The sequence below is a fragment of the Anopheles arabiensis genome, chromosome 3 (genome assembly GCF_016920715.1).
Source record: "Anopheles arabiensis isolate DONGOLA chromosome 3, AaraD3, whole genome shotgun sequence".
Taxonomy (NCBI): domain Eukaryota; kingdom Metazoa; phylum Arthropoda; class Insecta; order Diptera; family Culicidae; genus Anopheles; species Anopheles arabiensis.
Window position 1 is genome coordinate 19,677,665 of NC_053518.1, and position 27,826 is coordinate 19,705,490.

The window sequence follows — 27,826 nt, forward strand, 5'->3', positions numbered from 1 at the left end:
GCATCAGGGCCTACTAGGGGTCATACACATTTTTAATATTTTCTAGCACATGATGGCCATTATATAAGATTAAAAAGCGGTATGGCCTAGATACGAAGCAATTCAATAAAAACATGCTGAATGTCCGGATTTGAAGCTGTCCGTAATTTGAAGCATAACGGTACATTGAGAAGTATCTTGATCGAACAACAAAGAATCGTAAAATAGATAGCCATGGAGAAGAAGTTAAAATGCTTCTTCATCTTCGTCACAACAACCGTTATCGGCCAAGACATGCCTGTGCCCACTAGTGAGGTGGGCTTGTCTTTCAATGACTTATTGATTCCCACCATAGCAGGATAGTCAGTCCTACATATGAAGATACGGTCTTCTCGGGGCTTGAAACCATGACGGGCATGTTGTTAAGCCGTACGAGTTGACGACTGCTCCACCACACCGACCTCAAATGTTTCTTAAAACAGTCAACATATCAAAATAACATAATTCTAAGAAAATTAATAAATCAGAGTGAAATAATTAACCATGTTTATGTTTTGTTCCGTTCCGAGACAACAATTATCGGTGTACCAACAACCGACAGCAATCATATCATTTCACTGTATTGCCATCAGTTTGCACACCTCCTCTGCACATTGCTCATCTTCTCAATCGGCCATCGACATCCGGCCAGCCGTACCCACTGTAGACGTTAATCCAGCCGAATGGTTTTAATTCCATCAGCCCATCTTATTAACGGTAGGTAAAATTCAATTTCTCCATCTGCCATCGTCGGTCGGGTGTGCCAAATTGGGTGCGAATGGCTCCGAATGACAATAATTGGTGCACGCTTCATCGCTGATGACCGTTAATTTCGGCCACGTGCCCCCAACATAACACCCGACTGGATCAGAATTATCTTGTCTCGTTCGTTGTTTTTGTATCGATATTCGTTCCTTTCCGTTGGAAGTTGGAGGTCCCCTGTGGCCACAAGCATGCAGCACTGCACACCGTGATTTGTGTTTTCGTTTATCGTCCGGAACTCTCCTCAAATCGTAATAAGGCTCTGATGATGAAGTTAAACATATAAAAAATGCTCCTGTCCAAAAAAAAGTCCGTGGCTGTGGTGGTGCCGGTGGAATGATTTCAGTAATTTGATGTTAATTTTTCATCACGGGAAAAATCGTCATTAATACGCAGGATGTTTCAATGCACTGGTGTGGCGCGTGAAAAAAAAAAACAAGTGATCCGCCCGGAATCTGCCGGACAATACAGTAGCAACGAAACAGCACAAAAACCCACCTCACTGGCCAAATAACGCCCCGTGAACTGTGTGCAAAGCCACGGAAGAGCTGAGAGAGCAACAAAAAAAAGACACAGCTCTCCCCGGACGCACAATCTCGGCACCATCGGCCGGTGGGGATCAGTTTCGCGTCCGGTTGGGACGATTGGGAACGACTGAATCCCGACCGGACGGAATGGACAAAAACTCGCCACCAACCCTGCGGCTTAAACTTCCGTCCCCCTTCTTCATCCGTTCAACGGGTTGGTGCGTGCGCGTGGGCTCGCGGCATTCCGTTCCGTTCGACCGCAACGCCAGGGAAAGGAGTATCGTAATGGAAAAGATAAAAATTGTGAAAAATTAATTTCCTATTTGCATGAATAAATAATGAAATTAATTATAATTCATATAACTTGCTTTACGTGCGGTGCTTCGCGGGATTAAAGTCCAACGCAAGGGGGGGGGGGGAGGGGAGGGAGGAGCGCTTTCAATCTGTCGGCTCGTGGGAATGACGGTTCGAATTGGCTGATGGTAATGATGATTGTTCTTTGCGGGTTCTTTGCGTATTTGTAAATTGATGCAAATTTAAAATTGATTTTCCTTAAAAATATAAACTAATCTGGCTATCATTTATTCATTTTCTACAATTTCCTTACAGACACCAGCTATTCTTACCATCCAGCCATACACGACGAAAGCTTCGTCCGGCGAAAACAACGGCGCAATCGGACAACTTTCACACTTCAACAGGTATGTTTTATAAAATATGCTCTAGTTCAAGGCAATATCAATGATTTATATTTTCTATATTCTATTGTTACACTCTTTTTAACAGTTAGAAGAGCTCGAGACAGCATTTGCTCAAACTCACTACCCGGATGTGTTCACGCGGGAGGATCTGGCCATGAAGATCAATCTAACCGAGGCGAGAGTGCAGGTACAGTTGTATTGTATGACATTTTAGGACTAGACATGACAAACAAACAAGCATTGACGCTCCCTTGTGAAGTATTCTTGGTTTAATGTCTTATTTGTGACTTATTTGCTCTGAAGGGTACCAGTGCTATGTGATTAAAGCCTATCAATGCTATAAAAGGTTTTTTAACCGAACAAAAACATACGAAAGGAAAAATTCAAGTGACAAAGAGAAGTAAAATGTACTGTTACTCTGGAAAGTCCAAAATTAGTCACTAGCTACTAAATTTAACAAATGTATTAAAATACGTCCACGTGGTCTCAGTACATGCGTTGTCAATAATTACTTTTTCTGGAGGATTCTGTCAACTCAGTCATTTCGATAAGGTAAATACATCATTGTAATTGTAATTTCCAAACATGGCAGCTTGTGTATTTTTGCAGGGAAATCTGCTTCACTAATGACAATATGGTATAAACAGCTACTAAAAGCCATAGCATTTACGTCGCAAGTTTACAGTAGTGATGAACGGGTCGACAAGAACCTACCGGGTCGGAGCCATTCATTAGCGACCCGGAGTCGTTCGGTTCAACCCGAAAGGTACAAGAAGGTTCAGTAGATTGCAATGATTCCGGTAGGTGCGAGAAAGCATAACCGACTCCGCCTCGTTGGTGCAGTGATTTTGAGTCGAGTGTTGAACCTATCTTGACCCAACGGGAGCTCGGTTTAAAAGTAGCAATTATGCAAAAGTAAGAAGGGTATTGCAGGCATTGCTCGATAAAGATTCTGCACACAATAATTAAAGGCTTCCGCAGACACTTGAAGTATCTCAGCAATCATTATCCATCGATTGAAAGCAATGGGAATAATTCAAAAAAATTGTTATTGAGGTCCATGTCAACTGAAGCTCAAAGACGAGTTCACGCTGTTAGTTAACGCTTTTGAGGAACTGTTTCTACGTCATATGTAAAAAAGTACTATAAGTACGTTGATATTCGAAGTTTAACAGCTTTTTTTTTGAAAGATAAGGTGATAAAAGCATTTTAAACCCAAATCCACCCATATGAGCAGGTATTTGCCATTATGATACTCCAGTGTTGTCTTTGATATGTGATCATCTTTACCTTTATTCTGATGAATTTTACTGCATTGTCGTAGGGTCTTTTTGGGTGTGAATTACTTATGAATATCCAAAAATACTGCATCAATTTTCGTAATGGGTCCACTTTTTGCACATTTGTTGAATCGAGATTAGCCCGATTTTCCATGCGTTTTCTCGACTAGTATCCCAAAAATACTCAGTTATCTGTTCTTACGGATGAATTACTATGCACTTTGAAAGCTAATCTAAGTAAAAGCCTGCAAGAACTATAGGCTCATCATCCTTTTCATAGTGTTTTTTTCCCCAAAAAGAAAGAAAAAAAAACGCCCCAAAAACCACCACCTAAATGCAATTGCCAAACTTTGTTAGCTTTCTTTCCTCACTTGCGCATCTCAAACCCATACAAACAGGCAGACACACAAACTCCGCAACATCGCTATTAGGTTCCGTTTTTTTTGCTCCTTCTTAATCTACTCTACTTCATGCGATTTGATGCAAGAAGACAGGAACTAAAATACAAACTCACGCACACACACACACACAAAAACCGACGAAAGCGAATGAAATTACCTCAAATTTGTGGCAGCTTGTTTGGTTAAGTAGAGCTCCTCTGAACCTTCTTTCCCCCGTGGTTCTTCCATACATACACATGCATCACACACTATCATCATTTACTGTTTTCACCCCTGCCCCACCCCTGGATGCTGCATCGCAGCGATGATACTGACGAGAAAGGAAGTTGTGCAATGCCGCAGCAGCCGTGCATACGTTAGCGCTACATCTCCCTCTGCGCGTCCAGGAACAGGGGTCAACAGGGAGATCTTTCCCAGTGTCTCGTAATTCACTTTGCTCTGCTCCTTGACGATTCATAGTCGTTGACAGGTCGCTGGGAAATGCGGAGGAAAGTGCGCTTCCCGCACGGAGTTTGCATCGGAATTTCCGGCCAGCCAGTCGACATTCATCTGCCTTGGCACTTTTGTCTAACGGAGCGCAGGGCGAAAGTCAAAAGAAAAGCGCCACGGTAGCAGTTGGAGGTGCAAAACTACGTTAAACCCAACCCGGGAGGTTGCAAGGTTTTTTAGGAAGATAAAACCCCCCCCACACGTGCACCCATGGGTCTGTGTGTGTGTGTGTGTGTGTGTGTGTGTGTGTTTGTGTGTGTTGGTCGCCCTCGTGGTTCGTTATGAAAGTCTGGCAAACTGGTTTCAGACAGTGGGAAAGACACATGCTCTACGAATATGTGAATATGGTATTTTCCACCGTACGGGAGGTTTTTTTGCTGTATGCGGTTCGCTGTACGCTGTTTCGACTTCACCGCGTCCTTCTGGTACGGATTTTGATGACAGCTCCCGTACTTGATTCTCGTTCACGGTGCTACAGAAGCTTGTTGGCATTGGGCAAGATACGGGAACGGGCCAGGGACTTAACAGCAGTAGCAGCAGCAGCAGCAGCATTAGAAACAACGTACGCTGAGTTACGCCTGTGGTGTGGAACACCTAAGGCCACACCTTTCCCCCGTTTGCCCAATACTCCAACCACTGACAGGATACTTCCCCCAGGGGTGGAGGCGGGATGATGCCAAGGTGGCTAGTCGCTGGACGATTCGGTAAAATTTAATATTGCCTCGTAAATCCCATAATCCGATAATGTGATGTCGATGCTGCTGCTGCTGCATAAGGTTAGTTTCGTAGCCGTGGTCGTTTGTTGGACCAAACTTCTCTGCGGTTCTTTCCCAAGCGCACCCATTGGACGGGCAAAACACAACGTGCTGGGCGCATGGGTGAACCATGCGAAACCTAAACCAAATTACTTCCCGCTGCTGGCAACCGTTGGAGTTGTTTTTTGTGTGTGAGTGTTTCGCTTCCTATCTCCTTTCTTGGTTTGGCCCCGTGGTGTTTGGCCGCTGGGGTCAGTTGGTTGTCCTCGGTGTGGGAGATTAAAGTTTAGCACACATACACACATACACACACACGAGGTCAACACGATTAGAGCGCACTCCAGGATTGTGTGGTTCGGTGTGTATGTGTAGTGTCCGCTTTTACCGCATTAACGAGTAGAAAATCGGAATTAGTGGGAATAAAGCAGTACACGTGTTGGAATATACAATGGGATTGCTAAGGGAAAGCTTTGCAGAGTGAAAAATTAGATTTTAAATGCGATATTTTCCCAGTTTTTCTTTAAATTGTGGTCCGATTTTATCAAACTTATAATAATACTTAAATTTTATAAATAAAATTCATAATCGAAAGTAATTTGTTGATTCATACACAACATTTGTTTTTTTTTAATATCTTTCAAAAGATGGCACTTTTTTTAGCACTTCCTTTTACACTGATATCATGATTTATAACTCTCATTAACAATTGCTTGGGAGCAATTAATCACGTAAAGACATCGTACAAAAATATAAATAAATTAGTTAGAGCTTGAACACATTTAAAAAGATAAATAAACATAGCCTACAATGTTATTTTAATGAAAACAGTTAAATAAGCTGAATAATGCAACAAGATAAAACAATAGAAACATAAACAAAAGTGATATTAAAGAAAATAAATAATGGATAACTAAAAAAATAAGATGAAAAATTGAAAATACATAAGCTAAAATATGGAAAAGTATATTCTTAACAATATAAGAATATAATAAGAATATAATAAAGCTAAAACCACGACAATAAACATAAAAACACACAATTAAAAAATAAAAATAAAAACTAAAAACATAAAAGAACATCTAAAATGTTAAAGAAAACCATACTATCAAAAGACTAGGTAAAATGTTGTTTGATTATATTAGCTTGAAGCTGTTACTGAAAAAGTTACTTGAAAAGCAAAACATTTTTTATGAAAACATTACCTGGAAATCCAAGAAAAATCCACCTTTTAATATTTAAACAACCAAACACAGCATTTTCTGCAGCAAAAAAAAAAAAAACAAAAATCACACGAAATTTATTCATCCCTTTTTCGCAACTCAATCAAAGCGCTTGCTGCTGAGAGAGCGTGTGTGTGTGCTGCGCTGACAAAATTGTGCAGCCGAGGATTTTGAATTTTTAATCATTCCGAAAGGGTCAAACGAAGTGAGTGTGTTCCTTCTGTCCCCCCATTTTTACGAACTGTTCCGTTTGACAGCGAGCGAGCGACGAGCCTCCCAAAAACTTAACACCTTTGCCGCTGTTGTTGTTGAAGAGGAAACAACAAAAACCCTTTTCTCCTAGCTTCACAGCCTACTACTTACACGAAATCACTCTCCAACCGAGAGAGTACAGTGGACGTACCACTCAAGGAAGGCTCGAGATTGGACGACGCCCGTTTTTCCTTACCAGGGTGAAAAAAGGGTGCATTTTCATTTACAATTCATTTACGCTACCATGAGTGAGTTTTCGCTTTTGCTGTTTATTTAATTTTCCACCGTACGTGGGGCACTGGGGTCTCTTTCTTTTTTTGCTCTCTGTCTCTTTCTCCCCTTCGCTTGCTTTGCTTTGTTCGTTTGAATGCATTTTGTACATTTGAACCCCTTTGTTCTTGCAAGATGGACATGAGATGGGTGTTCTTTCCTTCTTTCAAAGCCTTTTCCATTTTTTTTTTTTGCATCCCACCATTTATCCCTTTCTGCCTTTGTAGTTCTCGGTTGACAAGCAGAAAAAATAGGGGGACTTCTTCGTACCTTGGTTCCGGTACCGTTTGTTGAGCAGCAAGCACAGAAAGCACTTAAAATATCACTCTTCACGAGGGAAAAGTACTCCAGCTCAAGAAGCTTGAGCCGAAACCTCCCGCAACCCCACCTTCACGCGTTCGCTCACCCTATTGCGAAAAGTTCACTTCATTTTCTGATTTGCACTTCAGCCCCAGACAGTGGAGACGGTGTGTTGCCCGGGTGGAGGAGGCCTTCGCCGGGGGTCTCGCTCGCTGATGAGAAGTAAACTTTGTGTAAATATAATTAAGCAACAATTGAAGAAACAATGGCGGCAACGCTTGGCTCGCGCTAATAGACCTCCGAGGCACCGAGACAAACCGAGCCCCGGCGTTGACAGTGTGCGAACGCGCGCCCGCTCGCCTGCTCGCAGAAATAGCGCTGAAGTAATTAAAGCTTAAGGTAAACATCAATCTGGAGTTTCTATCGCTGCTGTTGTTGCTGGTGGCAAATAGGGGAAGAGGTTTCACGCTGCCGACAGCGAACCTTATTTTCTTCTTTTGCTGCAACACGCCTTATGTGTAGGTGTGTACAGTGTTATATGATTACTAATCTTAAATTAATCAGCCCACTGCCGGTGTTGAACCAGTGCGGAAGCGGATTCCACTTTCACGGTTCAACTAATTTTGCAGAATGTTGCTAATGATGGAAATAATTGAGAGCGAGATTTGGCTTGCTGGTGGGTTTGATTTGGCAAATAAAGGGGGGTGAGGTTTGTTTGGGGAAGGTGTTGAGATTTGTTTTTCATATAATTGGAAAATATGAATTGATCATTATCATGCTCTTGTCAAAACCTTTTTATGTATTATTTTTAGTCGCTTAATAAAAACGTTATAAAAATGGTTTTTACTTTACAAACGTTAGAAATTATGTCTTAAATTACAGTTGTTGTTCTGCAATTATATTCTGTTTGACTTCGTATAAAATTGGATGATATGGTGTATAACGAATTTTTGTGATTATTACACTTTTTTTTAATTATTATCTTTATCAAGATCTTTATTGGTCCTTCGAACCGGATAGCTCGCATGGTGCACAATAATCACTTATTACAATTCGAATTTGAATTAGTATTCATGTGGACAACCTGTTAGATTTTGGTTTATTTTATTTTTAAATTGGGTTTGGATCTTTTTGTGCTTTATTTTCCTCTCTTTTTATTTCTTTATCTCTTTATCTTTCTATTTCTTTATCTCTCTCTTTCACTCTTCTTCTCTTTTTATCTCAATGACTTTGTTTATCTCACTCTATCTTTATTTTTATATTAGTAATATTCAGTCAGTCAAGATCTTAAAGATTTTATACTTTATTTTCAAAACATCAAAAGTCTCTTTATTGTAAATTTGTCAATCCAAAAAAGTGCTGAAAATGTAACTAATTTTACTAGTTTTACGATGATTCGATCGATGCGGTTTGATATTTTACTCAGAGTTTTTTAACAGCAAAGTTAATAATAAAGTATTTTATTTCCTCATAAATTAATGATTGTATTTTTCTTAAACCTTCAATTTCATAGTACCGCTTTTTTTGCTACATTTATTTTATATTAATTTTTCTGTTAAAAAGCATAAAAAACATTAGAAAATAGAAGATACGACCTTTCTCTCCCATTTCCCCATTTTGCCCGCCAGCCAGACAAATGCATCTGGAACCCTCCGGAGATTTCCACTTACGCCGGTGTCAAGTTACAAATTGTGCGCCGAGAATTAGTTTCGGTGTTCGGGTGAGAATGGACGGGAGCAAAAAAAAAAGAAAGCCAGAACAAACCAACCACTCTTGGGCGCTGCTTTAAAGCTACCAACCACCGTGTAAGCACGTGTCCGAACATTGTCGCAATCCTAATTCAATTACCTTACCTCTCCGAAGCGATTGTAAAGAAGAGAACCGTTTTTGGGTTCTAAAGAAACTGCTGAGCAAACCGGCACACTTGACGTGAAAACGGTCACACAATTTATGACGGGTTATTATTATCATTATTGGGAGTATCGGTGTCTCGAAGACAGCAAAAAAAGAAGGAAAGGATCCAATTTCAAAGCTGGTGGGAAAAACGGACTGACAAGTTGAAGTGTACGAGACGAGTGTCGTTTGAAGAAGAAATGCGTAAAAATTGGCACGAAAAGAAAGAAAAATGTTTGCAAATTCGATATAACTGGCATTTTGACTTGAAATTGGAGACGGACGGAAGGTAAGAAATTTTTATCTGACAGACACACGATTTATTGAATAATGTGGCATCAAGTGACAGCGTGTGGCCGATCCGACGCGTGAGCCTAAGGGGTTCTTTCCCATCCAAATTGACAGTTGGTCTGATTGGATGGGTTCTGCAATGATAAAAAGATGTTTAAATTTATTTTATTTTATTTTTCCAATTATAGCCAATGGTTTATCTTAAATTCTCAATTATTAAAAAAATCATTTAAATACCAATCCAACCACAATTTGCACCAATCACCTTCACTCCACAAGCATCTATTTGCCACCAGCGGGATATCAATAACGGTCTTAACACAGACACACCTTCCCTTCAGTGCCCAACATTATCATCTCGTTAGCAACAAACTGTGACAAAAATTGGCAAATTGTTCCTCCCTTATGAAAACTCCCATCCCTTCCACCCCCCCAAAACCAGTTCATTCGGAACAATTGAATTATCATCTGCAGCATCTTCGCCCTGTTTGCTTTCAATGCAAGCTATAGGTCCAATAAGATCTTCCTTTTCTCTCGTTTTTCTTACTTAGAATGTTCCTCACAAAAACCGGAGACACGCAAACACTCCGCTCGAAGATAATTATTATGTATTACTCGATTATTATTTTCATTAGCCCCTCTCGGTGTTGGGATTCATCTGCACCGCTGTGTAGCACGGGGAACGGAACTATAAGATAAGGGGGAAAATGTACAAAAGTCCTTCCAGCAGGACGACACCATCGACCAAGGGCCCGAAACTGGCCGTGTTGGCTCTTGATTGCTGATTGTAAGTAATAATAGTTATTATTTTCGATTAAGCCCGGTAATGCCCCGAAACTGTCGACACCCGACAAATTGGCTCGAGCTCTTTGCTGGCGGTGCAGGGATACTCCACTGTCGGGTGCTATCCTTGCGCGCGCGTCCGCGGACAATAGGATTATCGTTTTGATGATTCCGGGGATGTCGACATTCGGACGAGTTTCACCCTCCTTTTTGGTTGGTACAAACACTCGAACATTCGCGGTCACTGGTGGTCGATTGGCCCGAAGGGGAGTTGGTGAAAGGGTTTGAAAGAAAAAAAGCGGGTAACATGTGCACCATGTGTGATGTCATGATCCCGGCATCTCTGGCGGGTTTGGCGGGTTGTACGGGCTAAACAGGTTGAGAGCATTACTTCGTGCGCAGGGCGGCGGTCATGCCGGTCACGCCGAGAAGTCGTGGGACGAAACAAAAGGGGTTCAAATCCACATAATCTGTTTATGCACCTATTACAGTTTGGTGCTTCCGTAAGCACCACGTGCTACTGCGAAAGATACGCTTACAAGCGAGCAGAAACCCTTTAGGGCAAGAGAATAGTTTCATTTTTCTCTGTGTGTGTGTTTCTTCTGGGTGTTACCGTGCTATTTAGCTTGCCTGTTTGCTGCTTGCTTCGCGTTTTAAATCCTTCCCCCTTTGCGTCGTCTATCGGCGGTGTCGGCTGTGGCCAAGGGTTAAAGGGGAATGATGGTAGTTGTTTCCTTCTTTTTTTTTGGTGGCAGTCAACCGTTTCGATTTGCATTGATGGGTTTTTGGTTGGTATTGTGGTTTCCGGCAAAAATATGTTACGTTAAGCTGACGCGTATTTATTATAACAGAGAGGGAAATAAGGTGCATGTGTGTAATTGATCTGATTTGGAAAGGTTTTTGTATATTTTGTGTGAAAAAATAAGGTCTTTTAGAAATTGTATAATACTACGAGAGTGTCTTAAAGAAGAACATCGTTTAGCATGTTTTTGAGATAAACTTAAACAACTTAGGTTTAAATTATGAACAAGTTGAAACAAAAATGTAGACCAAATTAAGAAATCAATAAAAACTACTGTAAAGGTGTTAAAATCAAAAGGACTGAGGCAATAAGTTGGTAATGTAAGCATTAAAACACTAAAGTAAAGCTTGACAAAAACACTTAAATTTCAATATAACTGCAACACAAGACAACAATTTCAGTCGATTGGGATATTACGATTTCAACTAGATTTTGTTTGATATTTGACGGTTATCATTTACACAACACAACAAACGCAACATTTACCTAGTATGATTATTTCTGATCTATAAGCATAAAATACTGTTTAAATCCGTGTTTTACAATGTACTTGATTTCCATTTATGGATTTCGAAAACCGAAACAAAAAACTACAGTCTGAACTCACTGGTCGAACTTCGATTTCCTGCCAACTATTGAATATGTGCTTTTTAGTTGGGACGTTTTTCCATACAAAAAAAATATTAAATTTTTCCCAACAGGCCATGAGATTTTTATGAAATTTTCAAAAACCGGGTTTCCCATACAAACGCATGCTTTTTAATTGAACTGTCAGCCAACTATCGAGCGTTCAACTAAAAAGCATGCCAACTAAAAAGCGTTCAGTTATTGAATTCTGACTGTATTTTGTGATCCATGATTCAATGTACGCAACTGGCAAAATCCGATTTCAAGTACCAAAACTGTCAGATAGGTATAATTTGTACAACCTGTTTGTTTATTATTTCCTCTGACAAGGGTTGAAAGTCTATGTTTGTAACGTAATTCGTTAAACTCTCTAATTAATTAGGGTTTCGGTTTATTTTTCTACTTCTATTTTGGCATAACGTCCTACGCGGACATGTCGGTCTATACAGGATTTCGAGACTTAATTCATTACCACGCAGCCGGATAAGTCAATCCATGATACGGGGGGACGGTCCATTCTAGGTTTGAACCCATGGCGGGCATGTTATTAAGTCGTTCGAGTTGACGACTGTACCATGGGACCGCCATTATTTTTTTTTTATGTAATTTGTAATTTATTTCTAATTTATTTTAGAATTTATCTCACGATTTAAAGATCGTTTTCCAAAATTGTTAAAATCATGAAGCATGAAACTTGTTGGAACGATGCATATAAAGGCTTTATTAGACGGAGGAAAATACTGTCATTTCTCGATTGGCATTTATTTGTCAAACCTAGGCTTTGGCACAAAAATGCCTCTCGTACGTGTAATACGGCAAGAGCATTGTTCTGTCACCTTTCACATTTATTATTTAATTTATTAATTTTCTTGGCTTTATCCGAAAGAATCATTCGTTTTTTGGCTCTATCGACATTTACAGTAAAAATCTACTCTGGAGCAAATCGGAATCGAGTATGCCGAATTTCGATTTTCCGACTGGCATCTATCTGTCAAACCCTGTTTGAAGGATAGATTCCAAAATCTAATGACAGTATTTGCCTCCGTCTAACAAGGCCTTAAATCACGAATTAGAAATTCGGGAAAAATAATTTTTAAAAACCCTTGGGAAACAACCATAAAACTATGGCCATTATTTTAAAATTGTTTCTCTTGCTTGATTCATGTTGTAAAGCTCAAAATGTAGGTGATATTTTTTTAATAAAATTTAAATATATGCATACCATTATCAAATGTGTACAATAATGTTAATTTAATGCAATTTACAGTCTAAACTCTTATGCAAACACAATTATATGCATCTTTGCTAATGCTTGTGTAAACCATTTTCCTTGCTTTCTTCCCTGGCAGTTTCAGTATTTACGATTCCCTTACAGTAACAGTTTCAATCCAATGTTACTCCTAATGCAAGCACAAACACCTAAAAACACACACACCAAAAACCCCTAGGAAACATCCCACAACACCACACTCAAAGTGTACCGAGCCGAAACGAAACCCTTATTCCCAAAAAACCCGTGTAACGATAGGGTGAAAACCACCAAACGCAAGCAAAAGTGTACAATCCTGGCCTGAAGAATTAGTTGGATCAAGTGCATTATTATGCCCTTTGATCCTAACCTCGCTGTTCGGTTTCGATCCTTTCTTCCCCCTAGCTCCGTTTTCAAAAAAAACTGGGAAAAACTACCTCATCGCCCGGTAGGATTACCGGCTCGTTAGGGAACCTCGTTGATGGGTGATTGAATTAGACACTATTTATTATCGTTTGTCGATGGGATATCATTGTGCGCGTGGAGCAGTGGGGGAGTTTCTCTATTTCCATCCAAAAGGCACGTTACAGAAAGTGAGCATGAAAATCCACAAAAATCCACTTCAACTAAATTCCGCCAGAAACAAACAAAAAACCAGACGATGGATGTTGGAAATGGTGAAAAAATAGGGCTAAAAACTCACTTTCCCACATTCACATTCCACCAGCACAGCAGTAACAACAACAAAAACGCTCCAAATCCACTTCACAAATTGTTATTGATGATTCCGGATAAGTTAAACGAATCCTCCTCAACCTTTCCCCTAATATATCCCCCGTGTTTGATTATCGTGAAGGCTTGGCGGCTTGATAACGAAACCAATCCACCCTTCGCGAAGCTTCGCGTTCTTCCTGCGCGACGCTAATCCGGGGCGGATGATGAGCTAGGATTCATTTTTCATGGCCGAAAATAATGCGAAATTAAGTTGCTTGCGCGCGGAAGCAAGGCAAATGTAATGCCTGTTGGACGAGAAGACCCGCTCGAAACACGGTTGATCGAATTTTTCGTTATGCTAATTCCATCTCCACCACCACCAAACCACGCTAACGCCCTCGTGACGCGATGGCTGGAAATTGAAATTTCCACCAACATCGGTGGTGGGTGGGTCCATTCGTAACCGTTACCTACAATTAATGTTGCAACAATAAATTTGCTGTGCGGAAACACAATTAACTGTGCTGGGCGGAAGATGAGCTGAACCGCACAGCCATTGAGAGAAATTGAATTCTTAATTATAATTTCGCCAAAGTTTCGCAAACAGATTCGTCGTCGATTGGTGGGGCGAGGAGCTGGTTGCGGAGGAGCGCCGCGTGGCAGAGGGTTTCGTAATGAAATCGTTCTTCGCTTTCGGGGAGCGGAATAATAGTATCTTCTTGGCAACTGAATTTATTCTTCCTTCTCTCTCCCATACCACTGTAGAGCGTAGGTATAAGTGTGGTGAAATTTGGCTCACTTGGCTTTTCCACTCAACCTTACTCGGGCTCGGAAAAGCTTTCCAAACGATGATGATGATGATGATGACGGTACTGAGTTGGATACATTTTCGTCATTCCTCTCGAAACCAACTCCTGAGTGACTTTGTACACGTGTGTACACCCATGTCTGTGTGTCTGTCTGTTTAATAGAAGGCTGTACGGTATGGGCAAGGAAAATTCCTAACTATATTAATCCTATCTCTTCTCCTTTCTGGTTGGGAATGGGAAATTATTATCATTGCACAAAATTAGGATCCCTCCCAGGGATTGTGGCAATGTGATTCATTTGAATGATTTCATACAGCAGTTTGGGGCCATACATGGAGGGGGATGGGCATACATTTGAAACTTCCCGGCTGTATTTTGTAATTGAGTTCCAAAACCCGGTGGTAAAATTACTGCCAGCGTTAGCCAGTAGTGGATACAATTCCCCAACGAAAAGGTGTTCAAAGTGAAAGTTGCTGCAAAAAAAAAAGAGTTCTACAACAGTTGAATATGAATATAAGTAAATGTAAGACAACATTTAAGCGTTAAGTGGCCATAGTGCCAGGAGTCTGTGATGAAAAATGCATTTTAAAAAGGCTCAAAATAATTGGATATTATTAAAATACATTTTTTCTAAATTAAGTATTAGTATGATTATGATTATTATGAAATATGTTTTTTTAGCAAAATGATATATTTGTCGTCAAAATTTATTTAATTCATAAATGTCATATACACTGTTACATTAACACTTAAAAAATTTCAATTGTCGTAACACAATATTATGCTTTTGAATTATACCATGCCATATGTTTTAAAATTAACATTAAGTTTAAAATTATCGGCTATTTTACCTTACTATACTTCGTTTTTATCTCTTTTGTTTCTGTTTTCCGCTCTGCAAGGTTATATAAAAAAAATATTTACTAACTCTCAAACACTGAGTTTAATATTGAAAAATGTATCTATTTACCTAAACACATATATTACGATGCTTAATACAATTCTTAATACAATTAAACGTAAAGACAATTGTTTTCATAACGTTAATTTGTCATGCAAAGTCATTTAAATAAAGCATTTTATTTGTTTGCTCTAAAGGCTGTACAAAATTAAGTTAATTTTAGCCAATTCTAACGCTAGCTTTATACTAAAAAAAACGACAAAAAAGACATCAGACGTACGTTGCAAACCAGGTCTACATTTTAAATTGAAACAACATATTTTTACATCAAGAATAAAATTAATTGTTAATTAGTAAACAGCAAACAACCGAAAGAACTTTGAAAAGCTATCGTACTACCAAAAGAATCCAAAAAGAAACATAACCCACCGTCTGATAAATTGCACCGAAAGTGGATCTTGACAATACGCGATAAAGAATCCGGGCCCATCTCTTCCGCCATGCTAAGGGGCGCGCCCGGTGCGCCCGGTTCGGGTGAAATTTCATTTTATTGTTCTCCATTATTGCTGCGCAAGGTATGGAAAACAAAACAGCAGCAACAACAAAAAAACCCCAACCATTCGAAAATGCTACTCCTGCGCAAAACGCAAGGGCAAAATGTGATTGCAGCGAGCAAACGAAACGAAAGCACCTTGGGAGAGAGAGAGGGAGTGGGAGAGGTGGTGGGTGGGAGGGAGGAAAGGGTGTAGAAAATGGGGAAAACTTATCCCCACTATAAGTTTTCGGGGCGCACTTTTTTTCGCTCACTCGGCAACACAGCAGGCGTGGAGAATAGACCAAACAAAAATAGAAGAAAATCTGCACACACTCACACACATATATACAAAGAACATAATGCACTACCACAGCACAACCACAAGTCGAAGACACAACACGCCTTAAGGCGCATGTGCAGCGAAACAAAATGGAGAAGCAACCAACACCAACACAAAGGACAACGGTAGAATCCACCCGAGAAGGGAATTCTTGTGGAAACGTTGCAAAAAATCTTCACTTCTTCTTCTTATTTTTAACTGTGTTTTCTTGTTGGCGCTTGGAAAGACCCAGCCAAGGGACTGGGAACGTAATTTGCCATTCCCACTTTCCATGCATCCCTCCCCGTGTATCAACGAGCAATCGAGCAGCCATGGCTCACTAGATGACTCTGTGTGTATAACATTTCGAATTCAATCAGCCAATTTCGTTCACTTATTGCACGTTTTCGGCTTCGAGTTTTCGAGGGCTCCGCTCGATCGGCGGTAAGACTTGGGGGGAACACGCAACTCCCCTTTTTCCTCTCACCCTACCCATGTGGTGGGTAGACTTCATTTAGGACCTAAAGTGAATTGTGCTCCCCCGTCGCAAACGCGAAGGCGGGCCCTCCCACCAAGGCGGACGACGACGGCGGAGGACGAGCAGGAAGCTGAGGAATTCAATTTGGTTCGTTATTTAAGCTACTGATTTGGTAAAGAGAGCAAACGGAATCAAGCCAGTAGGGAAGCATTTGGATTTTGTTTCGAGAGCTGCCCTTCTCCCGAAGCAAAAGTTGATACGAGTGAAACGAGCGAACGAGTGCAAGATGAAGAGGCTGTGTGCTGCCAAAACTTGCCTCTAACAAGATATATGCTCACACACACACACACAACGAGACCCACCAACGAGATCGAAAGAGTGAGACGGAGCATCCAATTTGGCAACAAATCTAATTCCAATTCCGGCACGCGCTGTGCCTTCCTCTCTTCGGCTCTTGATTGCAGGTCTGGTTCCAGAACCGGCGGGCCAAATGGCGCAAGGCGGAGCGGCTGAAGGAGGAGCAGCGCAAGCGGGGCGGTAGCGGTGGGACCGACGGAACCGACTCCCAGCTGATGGGCGATAAGGTAAGACGATAAGGTGCCTAGCGATCTCAGCGCAGAGCAGCGTTTCCGGGTGTCGATGGAATTCTCTAAAGAGTTTGAAGGAAGAAAGGAAAAAAACGGCATTCGTAAAGGGAGGGAGGTATCATCTTTGGGAATGTGTGCCAACACACGACAAAAGGGTGTATATTTGGCTTTGAGCCTTTCAACATACTTCATCTCTCTCTCTCTCTCTCTCTCTCGCACTCTTTCTCCCTCTCTCTTCACAGCTCGATACGGATAGCCGGGACTCTAGCCCGGATATTACCGGCGATGCGGACGATGACGATATGCGCAGCTCCAGTGTGCCCCCGATAAGCCCCCGGGTGGACTCGGAACCGGAGCGACCGGGGTCGTCCACCCAGCTCCATTCGGCCCACTCGCTGTCCCAATCCGCCTCGAACAGTGCCGGAACGCCGTCGCCCGGGTTGAAGTGAGTGAAATATGAGAGACATACTATTCATTGCTTGTGGTTGGTTGCTTGGGCCAGTTAAAAGTGGGTTTCGATGCTTTGAGAAAGCTGAAACCGGATATATAAGCATGCACATCAAAACCTATATCGTACTAAGTTTATATGGCTATTTTTTTTGTTTTTTTTTTTTTTTGTTTATTGTTATGACTTTGAGCCAAAGTAGTTGCCAATGTTTAATGTTCTTCTTCTTAAAAAATAATTTTTATTTTAATATCTATGTAAAGAGCTGAACTCTAAACAATCACTAAAGAGGAAATGTCGCACAATAATGTAATGATCATTTAGAGTTTTTCGTGGGTTTTCGCTTTCGGAATTCTTGCAGATTTTTGAATGCTTTTCGAATTTTCGCCGCACGGTTTATTGACCATTTTGTCGCTTTCTTGGCATTGTAGTAATATTTGCACAAACAAATGTTTTGAAAAGAAAAACCATTAGTGGATCACACTTAACAATATGTAGCTTGTTCTTCTATTTGGCGTAGCGATCTAGGCGCTAATGCCGATCTAAACAGCCATTCGAAACTTATTATTATGTACCAAGAAATCGTATAGTAAGTCCTTGCTACGGTATACCTTTGACACGCATCTTTTAAGTCGTGTGACAGCTTAAAATGACTTGTTATTTTCATTTCTTACTATCATTTCTTGATAAATGGGTTTAATTGTAGCAACCGATACATACTTTGCAATTTAAAAGACTTTATTCCCTAAACCATTTCTTTAAAGACAATGCTGAAGTAAGTTTCTTTCAGCTCAGCTTAGAAGGTCGTAAAATTTAGCTCAAGCTAAATTTTATTAAAATTTTCCTTGAGTTCTACGTGTAGAAGCCATATGTACACACCAAGAGAAATCGAAGAGCCGCATTCATGGTACTCGAGCCATAGTTTGCCGATCGCTGGCCTAGATGTTTGGCGTATTGTTATCGCACCAAGGTCTACCAAGCAAGTGCATAATCATAACATGACAACACTGTTCCACATTTTTCTGTGCCCTCGTGTTAATGAATTACCAGTACAATAAACATAGAAAGAGAAGCGTGAGAGTGTAAGAGTGAGTTCCAGAAAGCTTATCAGACATTCGCATTCTAAGGACCGTGAATCGCACGTGAAATAAATCTTGGCCATGAGTCAATCAGTAGAAAGAACCAAACTGTTCTTGAAACTATGAATAAACACGTCCCAGCTAATTCCCTACAATAGCAATAGGAATAGGGGCGGTGCTGTGGTACCTCATACCTAGAATGGACCGTCCCCCCGTAGCAAGGATTGATTATCCGGCTGCGTTGTAATGCATTAAGTCTCGAAAGCCTGCATAGGCCGACATGTCCGCGTAGGACGTTACGCCAAATAGAAGAAGTAGAAGCTATATAGCTAAATGCCATTAGAGGCGTTTAGAAAGTATCGTTTTATATGCTTTTATGCATGGAACGAAAGGATTTTTTTTGCATTTCACGTGAAATATAGCTATAGCTTTGTGCGAGTTTTACGAGTGAATTTGAATCACACTTTTAAACCTGATTCGTACAAGCCGAATGCTCCAAACTTAACGAATCGTCTTCGTGGTTATTCAAGTAAACGTAAACTGGCAGGGCTGTACTTGAGAGCTTGAGGCTTGAAACACAGCTAATTTTATCGAAATGGTCACAAAGAACCCCCAATGCGAGTTGTATTTTAATCACTTTATATCACGATATATTATGTGAATTTAACGTCGCAAAGACTATAGGTAACAATAAATACTATCCTGCTTTCGGGTAATCAATTGGTCATTGAAAGCCAAGCCAAGGCAGAGCTTGACCGACGATGATCGTTGAGCCTTCATTCAAGACGAACTTCATTCTGAAGAACGACGATTGAATTGTTTTAGTTCAACTATATTTCCTTTTATTACTCTGTTCAGACTACACTACATCCATAGCATATCTTGCTGCTGTTTGTACATGATCTCCTCCAACCATTCTCGGTGAGGTGTCAAACTGGTGAAGATCACCTTACCTTCACAGCCCTGCGTCAAACTGGACACGATACCATGTACGATGTATTGTTTTCCGTCAAATTTCTTCATTACTGGACCTCCATGGTCAATCTAGAAGTTTTAAGATTACATAAAAAAAAGGTTGATGTACAACTCAACAACCACAACGAACATTGTTTACCTTGCATATTCCTGGCAATAGCGTTGCATCCTTACTTATGCAGCTAAGATCGTTGTAATCAACATTTTCTCCTACACGGCAGCGTTCGCCACCAACATAGTATTGTACCGATTTTCTGGTGTACAAATCATTATGCTCTTCTAGATAAGAAGCGCCTACCAGAATGCTGTCATTTCTCCAATCACCATGCTGCTCCTCCGACCATATACAGGCTGGATATATTTTATCTAAATTGGCATACACTCGTAGCTTTATAACGGCGATATCAAAATATGGGTGGCCCTTTGTGAACCATGGATGAACAGTCACTGATTCTATAGCAGCACGATCGCTATCAGAGCTAAGGGCTACGTATCTTGGAGGTCCTTTACTGGAAGTTACACAGCTCGCCGATGTGATAACAAACTGGTAGTCAACCAGGAGTCCACCGCACTGATGTATGTCCGTTTCGTATTCCTGCCACAGCAACCCTACGCGACTTCTTTCCCATACTTTGTCAACCTTACCGAACATGGATGGGTTCAGTTTACGATTGTAACAGTTCACTGCAGCACAGGCTGTGAGAAAATTGATACAATTGATGGCTTTTGAATTGATCTTATATCTACTACACACTCACCTTGGTAGCTAAACGACTGATGTACCTCCTGCTCGATCCAATCCAGGTACGAGCTAACCCTTGTGTACACTCCCGTTGACCCATCAGTGCAAGGAGTTCCAAACGAAACCACACCTACCACCATCGGGAAGATGTTACCGAACAAATCGTGTAGATCCGTTTGCAGTGGGCCTCCTGAGTCGCCTTCACACATGTCCATGGTTGCACTATGTGCACACAGTTGATCGTCACGCAAGCCTTCCGGCATTTCGCTTCGCATGGCCGGTAAACGTTTAGCACATATTGTCTTATTTAGGGTCTGTAGTTTTACCTTCTGTAGGGTGGAGCTCCGGCTTCCTGCAAACTCCGTAGCACCAAAGCCCACCGCGTCCATCAGGCCTCCCGGAGCGTCTTGTTCACGCCACAGACACGCAACACAAATTGCTGTGTTTGTCATAACGGATTGCCCAAGTTCAACAACAGCAATATCATAGTACTTTCGCGAACATCGATACTGCGGATGTTTGATAAAGCGTGCGATTGGAATTTGTTGTGCATACTTGTCATCGTAGAAGCTAGCGAGATTTGTGTCTCCCAATCGTACTGTATCCGGACGAATGCTTCAAAAAGAATAATATTAATTCTGATAGAACTTAAAACCGATAACAGTAACTCTACTTACTTGTTTCCGTCAGCAGAACAATGAGCGGCTGTTAAAACGAACTTCCAAGTTATTAAACTGCCTCCACAAAGATAATCGATTGTTGGGTATGCGTTGTAATACGTCCTTGTCCACCCGATCGCGGCCATGTGTTGAAACTCTCCTGCAAAGGCACGAAGCCCGCCGTATGCCGCTGGTGTTGGCTTTAGTACATACTTATTGTTTGGGAAACGTTGCTCACATTCTGTAATATTAAAAATCCAATGAGCCTCCCCAAAACTACGAAAATTAAAACAATATTCACCATCAAGGCTATTTCCTGGAGTGTGTTCTAAAGGAGGATGACTTAAAAATACCGATGCCTGAGCTAAGCTTGCCAGCGATAGCAAGGTTGGTAAAAAAAGGACCATCCTATCAACGTCGCTTCAATCTTCTCACGCTGAGCTGTCTCACTGTACTGACGAGTTTCAGTCAGTTGATAAAGGCATATATACGTGCTTGCTACTGGCAACTGGAAGAACCGGTAGGAGAACGCGGGGCCAAATGGTCGGGTAGGGTGAAATGATCACCTTCAAAATTGACAAATGTACACGCTGAAAAGTAGTTCTAACGATCCAAACGCATTAAATACATATAGTGTTTGTTGTACTCCAAAAAGAAGAAGATCGAAAACGCTAGCAACTCAATCAATTCAGTTGCTTTCATGAATATTTTCATGAAATTAAGTAAAAGCTTACTTTAATACAGCGGACCGATTGAAAGCAGAGTAAGCAAGAGATTTTATTTAAATGTTTTTTTTTATATTTAATTTTAATTTAATGTTGTCTACTTTTGCTTAACACAGTTAGTATATCGCAACTTCAATGCAATTGCATTTGCATTTGTAGTCACAAACAGCGAATAGTGAATCACTAGAAACCGAAAAGCAAAATAGTGCCTATGCTGAGAACAACTTAGCATTTGCATGCATCTGTAACGTGACCAAAGGTCTGTTTAGTGATGGAGTGAACGGTGATGGTCAGATATTCCAAAGAATCACCATTAAAATATAAAGCATAACATACTAAATTAAATGATCATTTAGTATCGATACTCTATTGCCCTAGTACAGTCTAAACTCACCGATTGAACTTTCACTAAGGTGAATCTTCAAAGGACCGTCTGCTTAGAGAAATATGTATGTATGTCAAACTAATGGAGTTGTTGGTATGTAATATCCAAGAAACCACTGGAAAAACCTGACATCCTTTGACAAATATTTTTGTGAACTGTCATTGAACTGTCAGATGTCCCCCACAATGTCGCCCAGCAAAACCGATAAAAATCAACCTTCTAAATACATTATCCTTGGTTTTGTACGCAGTGTTTACATAATTTCAGCCTCCAACTGTCAAACTCCATACAAAAAACTGACTAGAATCGTGAAGGGGCCCAATATTGGTCAAAGGTTACCATGCTTTTGCCGTGGTTTTTTGGATACTTCATAGCAACACCTTCATCAGTTTTACATACATACATACATACATACATTCATATTTCTCTATGCCGACGGTCCCTTGAAGATAAACCCTAGGGAGATTTTACTGTAAATGTAGTGTAAATCATTAAGCAACGTAGTGTTTTATGTTTCGGTGCCTAAAAGGCCACCTTTGGATGTTCGCGTTTACTCGATCACTAAACGAATTTAACGCAGAGGCGCAAGACGTTTACGGTAGTCGACTGGGGTAGGTCAGTTTAAGAACATCTTCTTGCAAGAATACCTGACGAAACGGACGCAACGGCACAGTAAGATGTAGAAAGCTCATCCAAGCGAAGATAAAACAATTTCTAGAACATATCTAAGGAAGATGCGTGCTCTTGCCGCTGAGGTAATTTTCATATGTTTAATATACATTTATTTAATTGTTGAAGAAGCTAACACCTGGTCCAGCAATAAAGCCTTCAGGTCTTAGTTCAAAGTACAAATCGTATGATTTTGCCTTGGAAGCAGAAGCGAAAAAGATGACAGGTAAACATGTAAAAATGTAAACATGAACAGATAAAAACGTGTGAATGTTCTAAGAAATATATGAACAGCCACAGGGTTTCCAAGGTGTTCTGCTTCCTCTGTTCTTTTTGGTGTGTGTATTTTTCCACAATTTTTATTGTATTTTTCCACAATTTTTATGCATTTTCCAGAAATGTTTGGATCATTTGTATTGATCTGCACAATTTGCATTGTAAAACTAATTAAAAAAATCCATTTTTTGCATTCCAGGTTCGCTCAATACTCCGCCCCGAGCCCGGCCCCGTCCGTCTCGGCCGACTCACCGATCGAGGTCGGTGGCCCTATCTCCCTCACGACCACTTCCCGCACCCCGCCGAACGATTCACCGAACCAGACCGCCAGCAGCAGCTCAATTGCCGGCCTGTCAGCGGTCACCACCACGCCCAGCTTCAGCAGTCACATTTTCGGCAGCTTTGCAGAAAGGTAGGTTAATAATGCATTATTATCATATTTTAGTGCGAATTAACATCGTACTTCAAAAGGTCAAATTAAGTTTTTGCGTTCCCATGGTTGATTTGTACAAAACAAAATTCAATTGAAGAAATCCTCACTTCTACGGCTATGAAAAGGAGGCGTCGTACAGCGGCCAAACAGCAAACACGCAAATCATGAGAAAATATTCCACCATACGCCGCACGGGGTTTTGCCTTTTTGAATGTGTTTATTTGTTTATTCGATCGTTTTGTTTTGCCCTTCACAAAACCATTGTTCTGCACTCCCCCCCTCGAAAAAGCCTCCGACGGTGAAGCCTCCTTGTTTTCATCCAAGTAGCCCATCGTTTAATGTGCGCACGTGTCGCGAGAAGAAGCACAACACCATCCACCGTCCGCCTACTTTGGTTGGGCTGTAAATCTTTCCCCACCCCATTCACGCTATGCAAAACAGATCGAATAATTAAGACATCGGCATCAGCAACAACATCATCATCATCATCATCATCATCGCCATTGCCACTGCCTTCCTGTGTGTGTGTGTCACACATTCTGATAGCGAAAATACGTTACGACACGCGTAATTAAGCCAACCAACTCTCACTCACTCTGTCTCTCTTATCCCGCGGGCCGCCTTCCGGTTCCGGCGACCATGTGTGGTACAGTGCAGTGGCTTTTTCTTCTACCATCCCCGTCGGGGGATTTTTTTTCCTAATGCAATTAAAGGACTTTCGCACAACCGTGTGTGTGTGCATGAGGCACGTGCCGGAGCAAAATGTTCAGGCGCGCAATACGCGCAACGGCGTCGGAAGTCACCTCCTGCAATCAACCGGCAGGGAGCCCTCACTGTATGCCCGCCATTTGGTGCAGTGGGAGAGGGTGCAGCGTAACAAAGCATCCCAGGACGACACGACACTGTGGCACGGCATGAGATTGGGCATAACATTTGCCAAATATTGTTGTTAATTGTCCGGGACCGTAAAGGCGGGAAGTTTGCAGTTTTTGCTGAGGTCGGGAGTGGGCAAGATGCTTGACTTCATAGGATTGTACCCCTGAGGACGTGCACCGGTGTGACATTTAGATGATCCGCACAGGTCACCGGCACAGGACTGGAGTGGTATCACCGGCGGACTGCGAGTAGGGATCAATAAGGAGGGGGAAAACGCTGGTCGTGAACCCGGTCGGTGACACTGGCCCTTTGACGCATTAAGGGATCAGCTTGCTTTGTTTGTTTGATGGCGCTAGAAGGGTATTTTGCGATGTTTGTTGTAGCGTGAAGCTCAACAAAGAAAAATCCGGTTCGAAGGACCATTTAATGAGGTCGCTTGCGGAACGGTTTGGTAGCGTTTGCTCGATTATGAATGAAAAATTCTAAATAATTTATCTTTTTTGTTTTGTTTAAGCCTAATTATTTACAAAATTCAGTTTCTAGTGCTGAATTTGGATTATGGATAAAAAAACACAAAACTCATTTATTCATTATTAAAACACATTCCTTTCAAAAAAACGATAAAAAACCTTATCAACACAAAATCAATTTCTATGCACTGAAGCAAAACACATGCCCAACAACATCCCAAAAACACATAATGGAAATGGGAAGCAGTCTCCACAAAACCGTAACGCTTAAAAAAAGCACGCTCGAAGACGAGACACTGGCACACTCCCCCCGGCCGCCAAAACAATTATTTACCTTGCGCTCAGCAAAAGCAATTTTCCGCAAATTTAATTTCCCCATACACCGAGCAATTAGGGCACAAAAATATTGAGCAAATAGGTTTAAAGCATTGGGAGCAGGTGAGGGAGAGGAAAAGCGATACAGAGAGAAAACTCGGATGGAAAAGTATCGTATCGGTACGGGCGCCTTGCGTTGGAAACATCGCACAACTTGGCACACTTGGATGGACGATGTTGCGTTGTGTGCTGCCGCTTAAACGCTCCATGTACGCTCCACACACTCTTACGCAAGCATCATCGAACATTGAGCGTATGTGTGTGTGTGAAAGAGAGGAAAATTTTGACAGCAATCCTCGGTGGAAAAGCCAATTCGGTGGAAATTCCTTTCCCGGCCTCCTTCAGTCCAACGTTCCTAGACGGCATCAAGGCGCGGTGCGCCTTACCGACATTGGTTCGTGCGTACTCACCCATACTGCGCGAGCCTGGAGCGGTGCTGCTGCTGCTGCTGGATGGAGGATGAAAGTAAATAAATTGTGCCAATATTAACTTTGGAGATCGAGCGAAACTAACCTTAAACGGATCCCTACTGTCGAGAGCGAGCTGGGGGGAGAAATTGGAATTGTTTCCCAAGGTGCAGCAATTTATCGCCTGTAACAATGGCGTCGTGCAAAGAACGTAGCCTAATTTTATGACAGCTTGCAGCTTATTTGCTTGCTAAGCACAAAACAAACAAAGGGACGAAATTGTCTTATCATAACTTAGGCTGCCTTACCATTATTGCTCCTGAATCTCTCTCCGTCAATCAACTTTACAACAAACCAATTTACTCCCAAAAACAAATTGATCCTTAAAATCAATTTAATATCAAAAACTTATTGAACTAAACCCACACGAGAAGCTTACAAAAAAGGCTTTCATCAATTTAGTTCCTAAATTCAATCAACCCAATAAGGCAAATGACCGACGCCCCTTGTACCTTTGCTGCTGCTGCTGTCCTGCATTTTATTATATTTTCCCTCGACCTCTCTCGACCTATAATCCTTTTTTGCGTCCGCATCGAGGGCCCTGAAAGCTTTTAAAAGTTTCGGGACAGTCGGACCGCAGCCACACGCCCGCTATCGATCGGTTTTCATAGAAGAGAAACGGAGAGAAGAAGCCTTCTGGACCTCCAAGGAGACTCCTGCGTGGAGTGCAATTTGATTTAAGTAGATTTTGACAAGCGTAACGTAATATTCCTTTCTACCTTTTCTCCCAGGGTGAGTTGGAGTTTTCATCTTTTCATTCTTTCCTCCGCTTTTCCCACTGGACCAACGGGAATGATTCTATTTATTTTCTTTTATTTCTTACCGCTCATAAAAAAAACTTGTGCATTTTCATATTTTCTTCTCCCTCCATTTCCGCTTCTTGTTCCTTATTTCGTTCTTTGAGCTTTCGTTTCCACATCGTGCAAGAGCGTTCGGGCAACAGTCGGCAGAGAAGCAGCACAAAGAACAACTGTCTGTTTGGGGATGGGTTTTAAACTTTTATGAAATTCAACCGCCCGCAACGAACCACAAACCACGTCCTGGTGGAAAGAAGAATGAGTCTGCGCGCCTTGCATTTGCAATTGCAGAAGACGGTCTTGGTCCGGGCCGAGGGCCATTGCTTTTCCCATTTCCCCCCCCCCCCCCCCCATCAAGCTCAAGCTCTATTCCACCCGAATTGCTAATTTGTCCGTAGAGATTGGTGGAGGAAAAGGCGAGCGAGCGAAGCTGTTGTGGGTCTGTTTTCTTTCCTCTCCAGACGTGACATTGCTTTGTTTGAAGCAGGTCGAAGACTTGCTGGTTGAAGAATGGAACGGATTGGTTAACATTTATTCTAGGAGACAGCCTGCATAATTCAGTGTCATGGGTTGTGGAGTAGATTTAGAGAAGAAGAAAAAAACATAATTAAATAAAGAGAATATGATCGAGCATTGATCCCATTTTTTTGAAAAAAAATAAAACCCAGATAATAGTAAAAATATAATAATATAATACACAAAATTAACATATAAAACAGAAAAATAGCTTAAACTATATAAAAGATAAAAAAACAATTGTATCAATATAAAACAATAACAGAAATTCCAAATACATTGCAAAACATAGAAAGATTTGCAAAAAAAAAACAATCAACTTAAACGAGCTAACAAGCATAACAAACAAATTAAAATAACAAAAGAAGACACAGCAAATAGAAAAAAAGAATGAAACAAAACAATCAGTTCCTTAATGACGTTATTATCGCAAGCGATTCGTACCGAACGGAAGTAAACCATTCCGTCGACACAGGAAAAGGACACGATAAAAACCCCTCAAAGTGAAATTCGCAATCACAAACACACAAAAGGAAAGCAAATAATTTCGTTTCGAATGCAGCCGAAGAGGGCATTCGATTGAAACAATTTAACGAAGAACCCTCACCTTACCCTCAGAACATGATAGATTTAAGGTTAAACGACGTTTCGGTCTTTAGTTCCCAAAATCCATTTCGAGCGACTACCGAGCTACCGACACGACTTTTGCTCTACACGAAACCGGAAGCCGGTGTCTGGATGCTCTCTCTCTCCCTCTCTCTCTCTCACTCTCTCTCTCTCATTCTATATAAAAGAAACAACCAAGATCTTCCTATAGACCAAAATCCTAATGACATCAGCAGTTCTTACCATTTCCCCCTAGTTAGCTTTGTCTGTTTGACTTGCATGCTTCGGTGTCGGTGATACCTCTTAATTCCATCCTCCCCGAAACACGACCGACCAGCCGTTTTGTGGGAAACGGCTTTGTCGTAAAC

At 41.3% G+C, this 27,826-nt stretch overlaps 2 protein-coding genes across 3 annotated transcripts in view; one reads left to right on the forward strand and one right to left on the reverse strand.

Annotated features, from left to right (window-relative positions):
* The window catches only part of LOC120902073 (diencephalon/mesencephalon homeobox protein 1-like), a 91,569-nt gene that overhangs the window by 37,661 nt on the left and 26,082 nt on the right, over positions 1-27,826 (forward strand). Inside the window, exons 3-7 of one of the 2 annotated variants that reach the window (XM_040310558.1) lie at positions 1,917-2,008; positions 2,094-2,195; positions 16,841-16,960; positions 17,206-17,408; positions 23,118-23,330. In XM_040310558.1, coding sequence (XP_040166492.1) covers positions 1,917-2,008; positions 2,094-2,195; positions 16,841-16,960; positions 17,206-17,408; positions 23,118-23,330 — 730 coding nt within the window. Of the gene's footprint in view, positions 1-1,916; positions 2,009-2,093; positions 2,196-15,919; positions 16,045-16,840; positions 16,961-17,205; positions 17,409-23,117; positions 23,331-27,826 lie in introns of those variants that run through there. The other variant, XM_040310559.1, reaches the window with a different exon arrangement.
* On the reverse strand, positions 19,304-21,318 carry LOC120902072 (serine protease 53-like). The gene is made up of 5 exons (XM_040310557.1): positions 21,165-21,318; positions 20,882-21,104; positions 20,221-20,819; positions 19,602-20,158; positions 19,304-19,531 (listed from the first exon to the last, which is right to left on the reverse strand). Exons 1-5 carry the CDS (start codon positions 21,268-21,270, stop codon positions 19,352-19,354), a joined length of 1,665 nt encoding a protein of 554 aa, XP_040166491.1. The 5' UTR covers positions 21,271-21,318; the 3' UTR covers positions 19,304-19,351.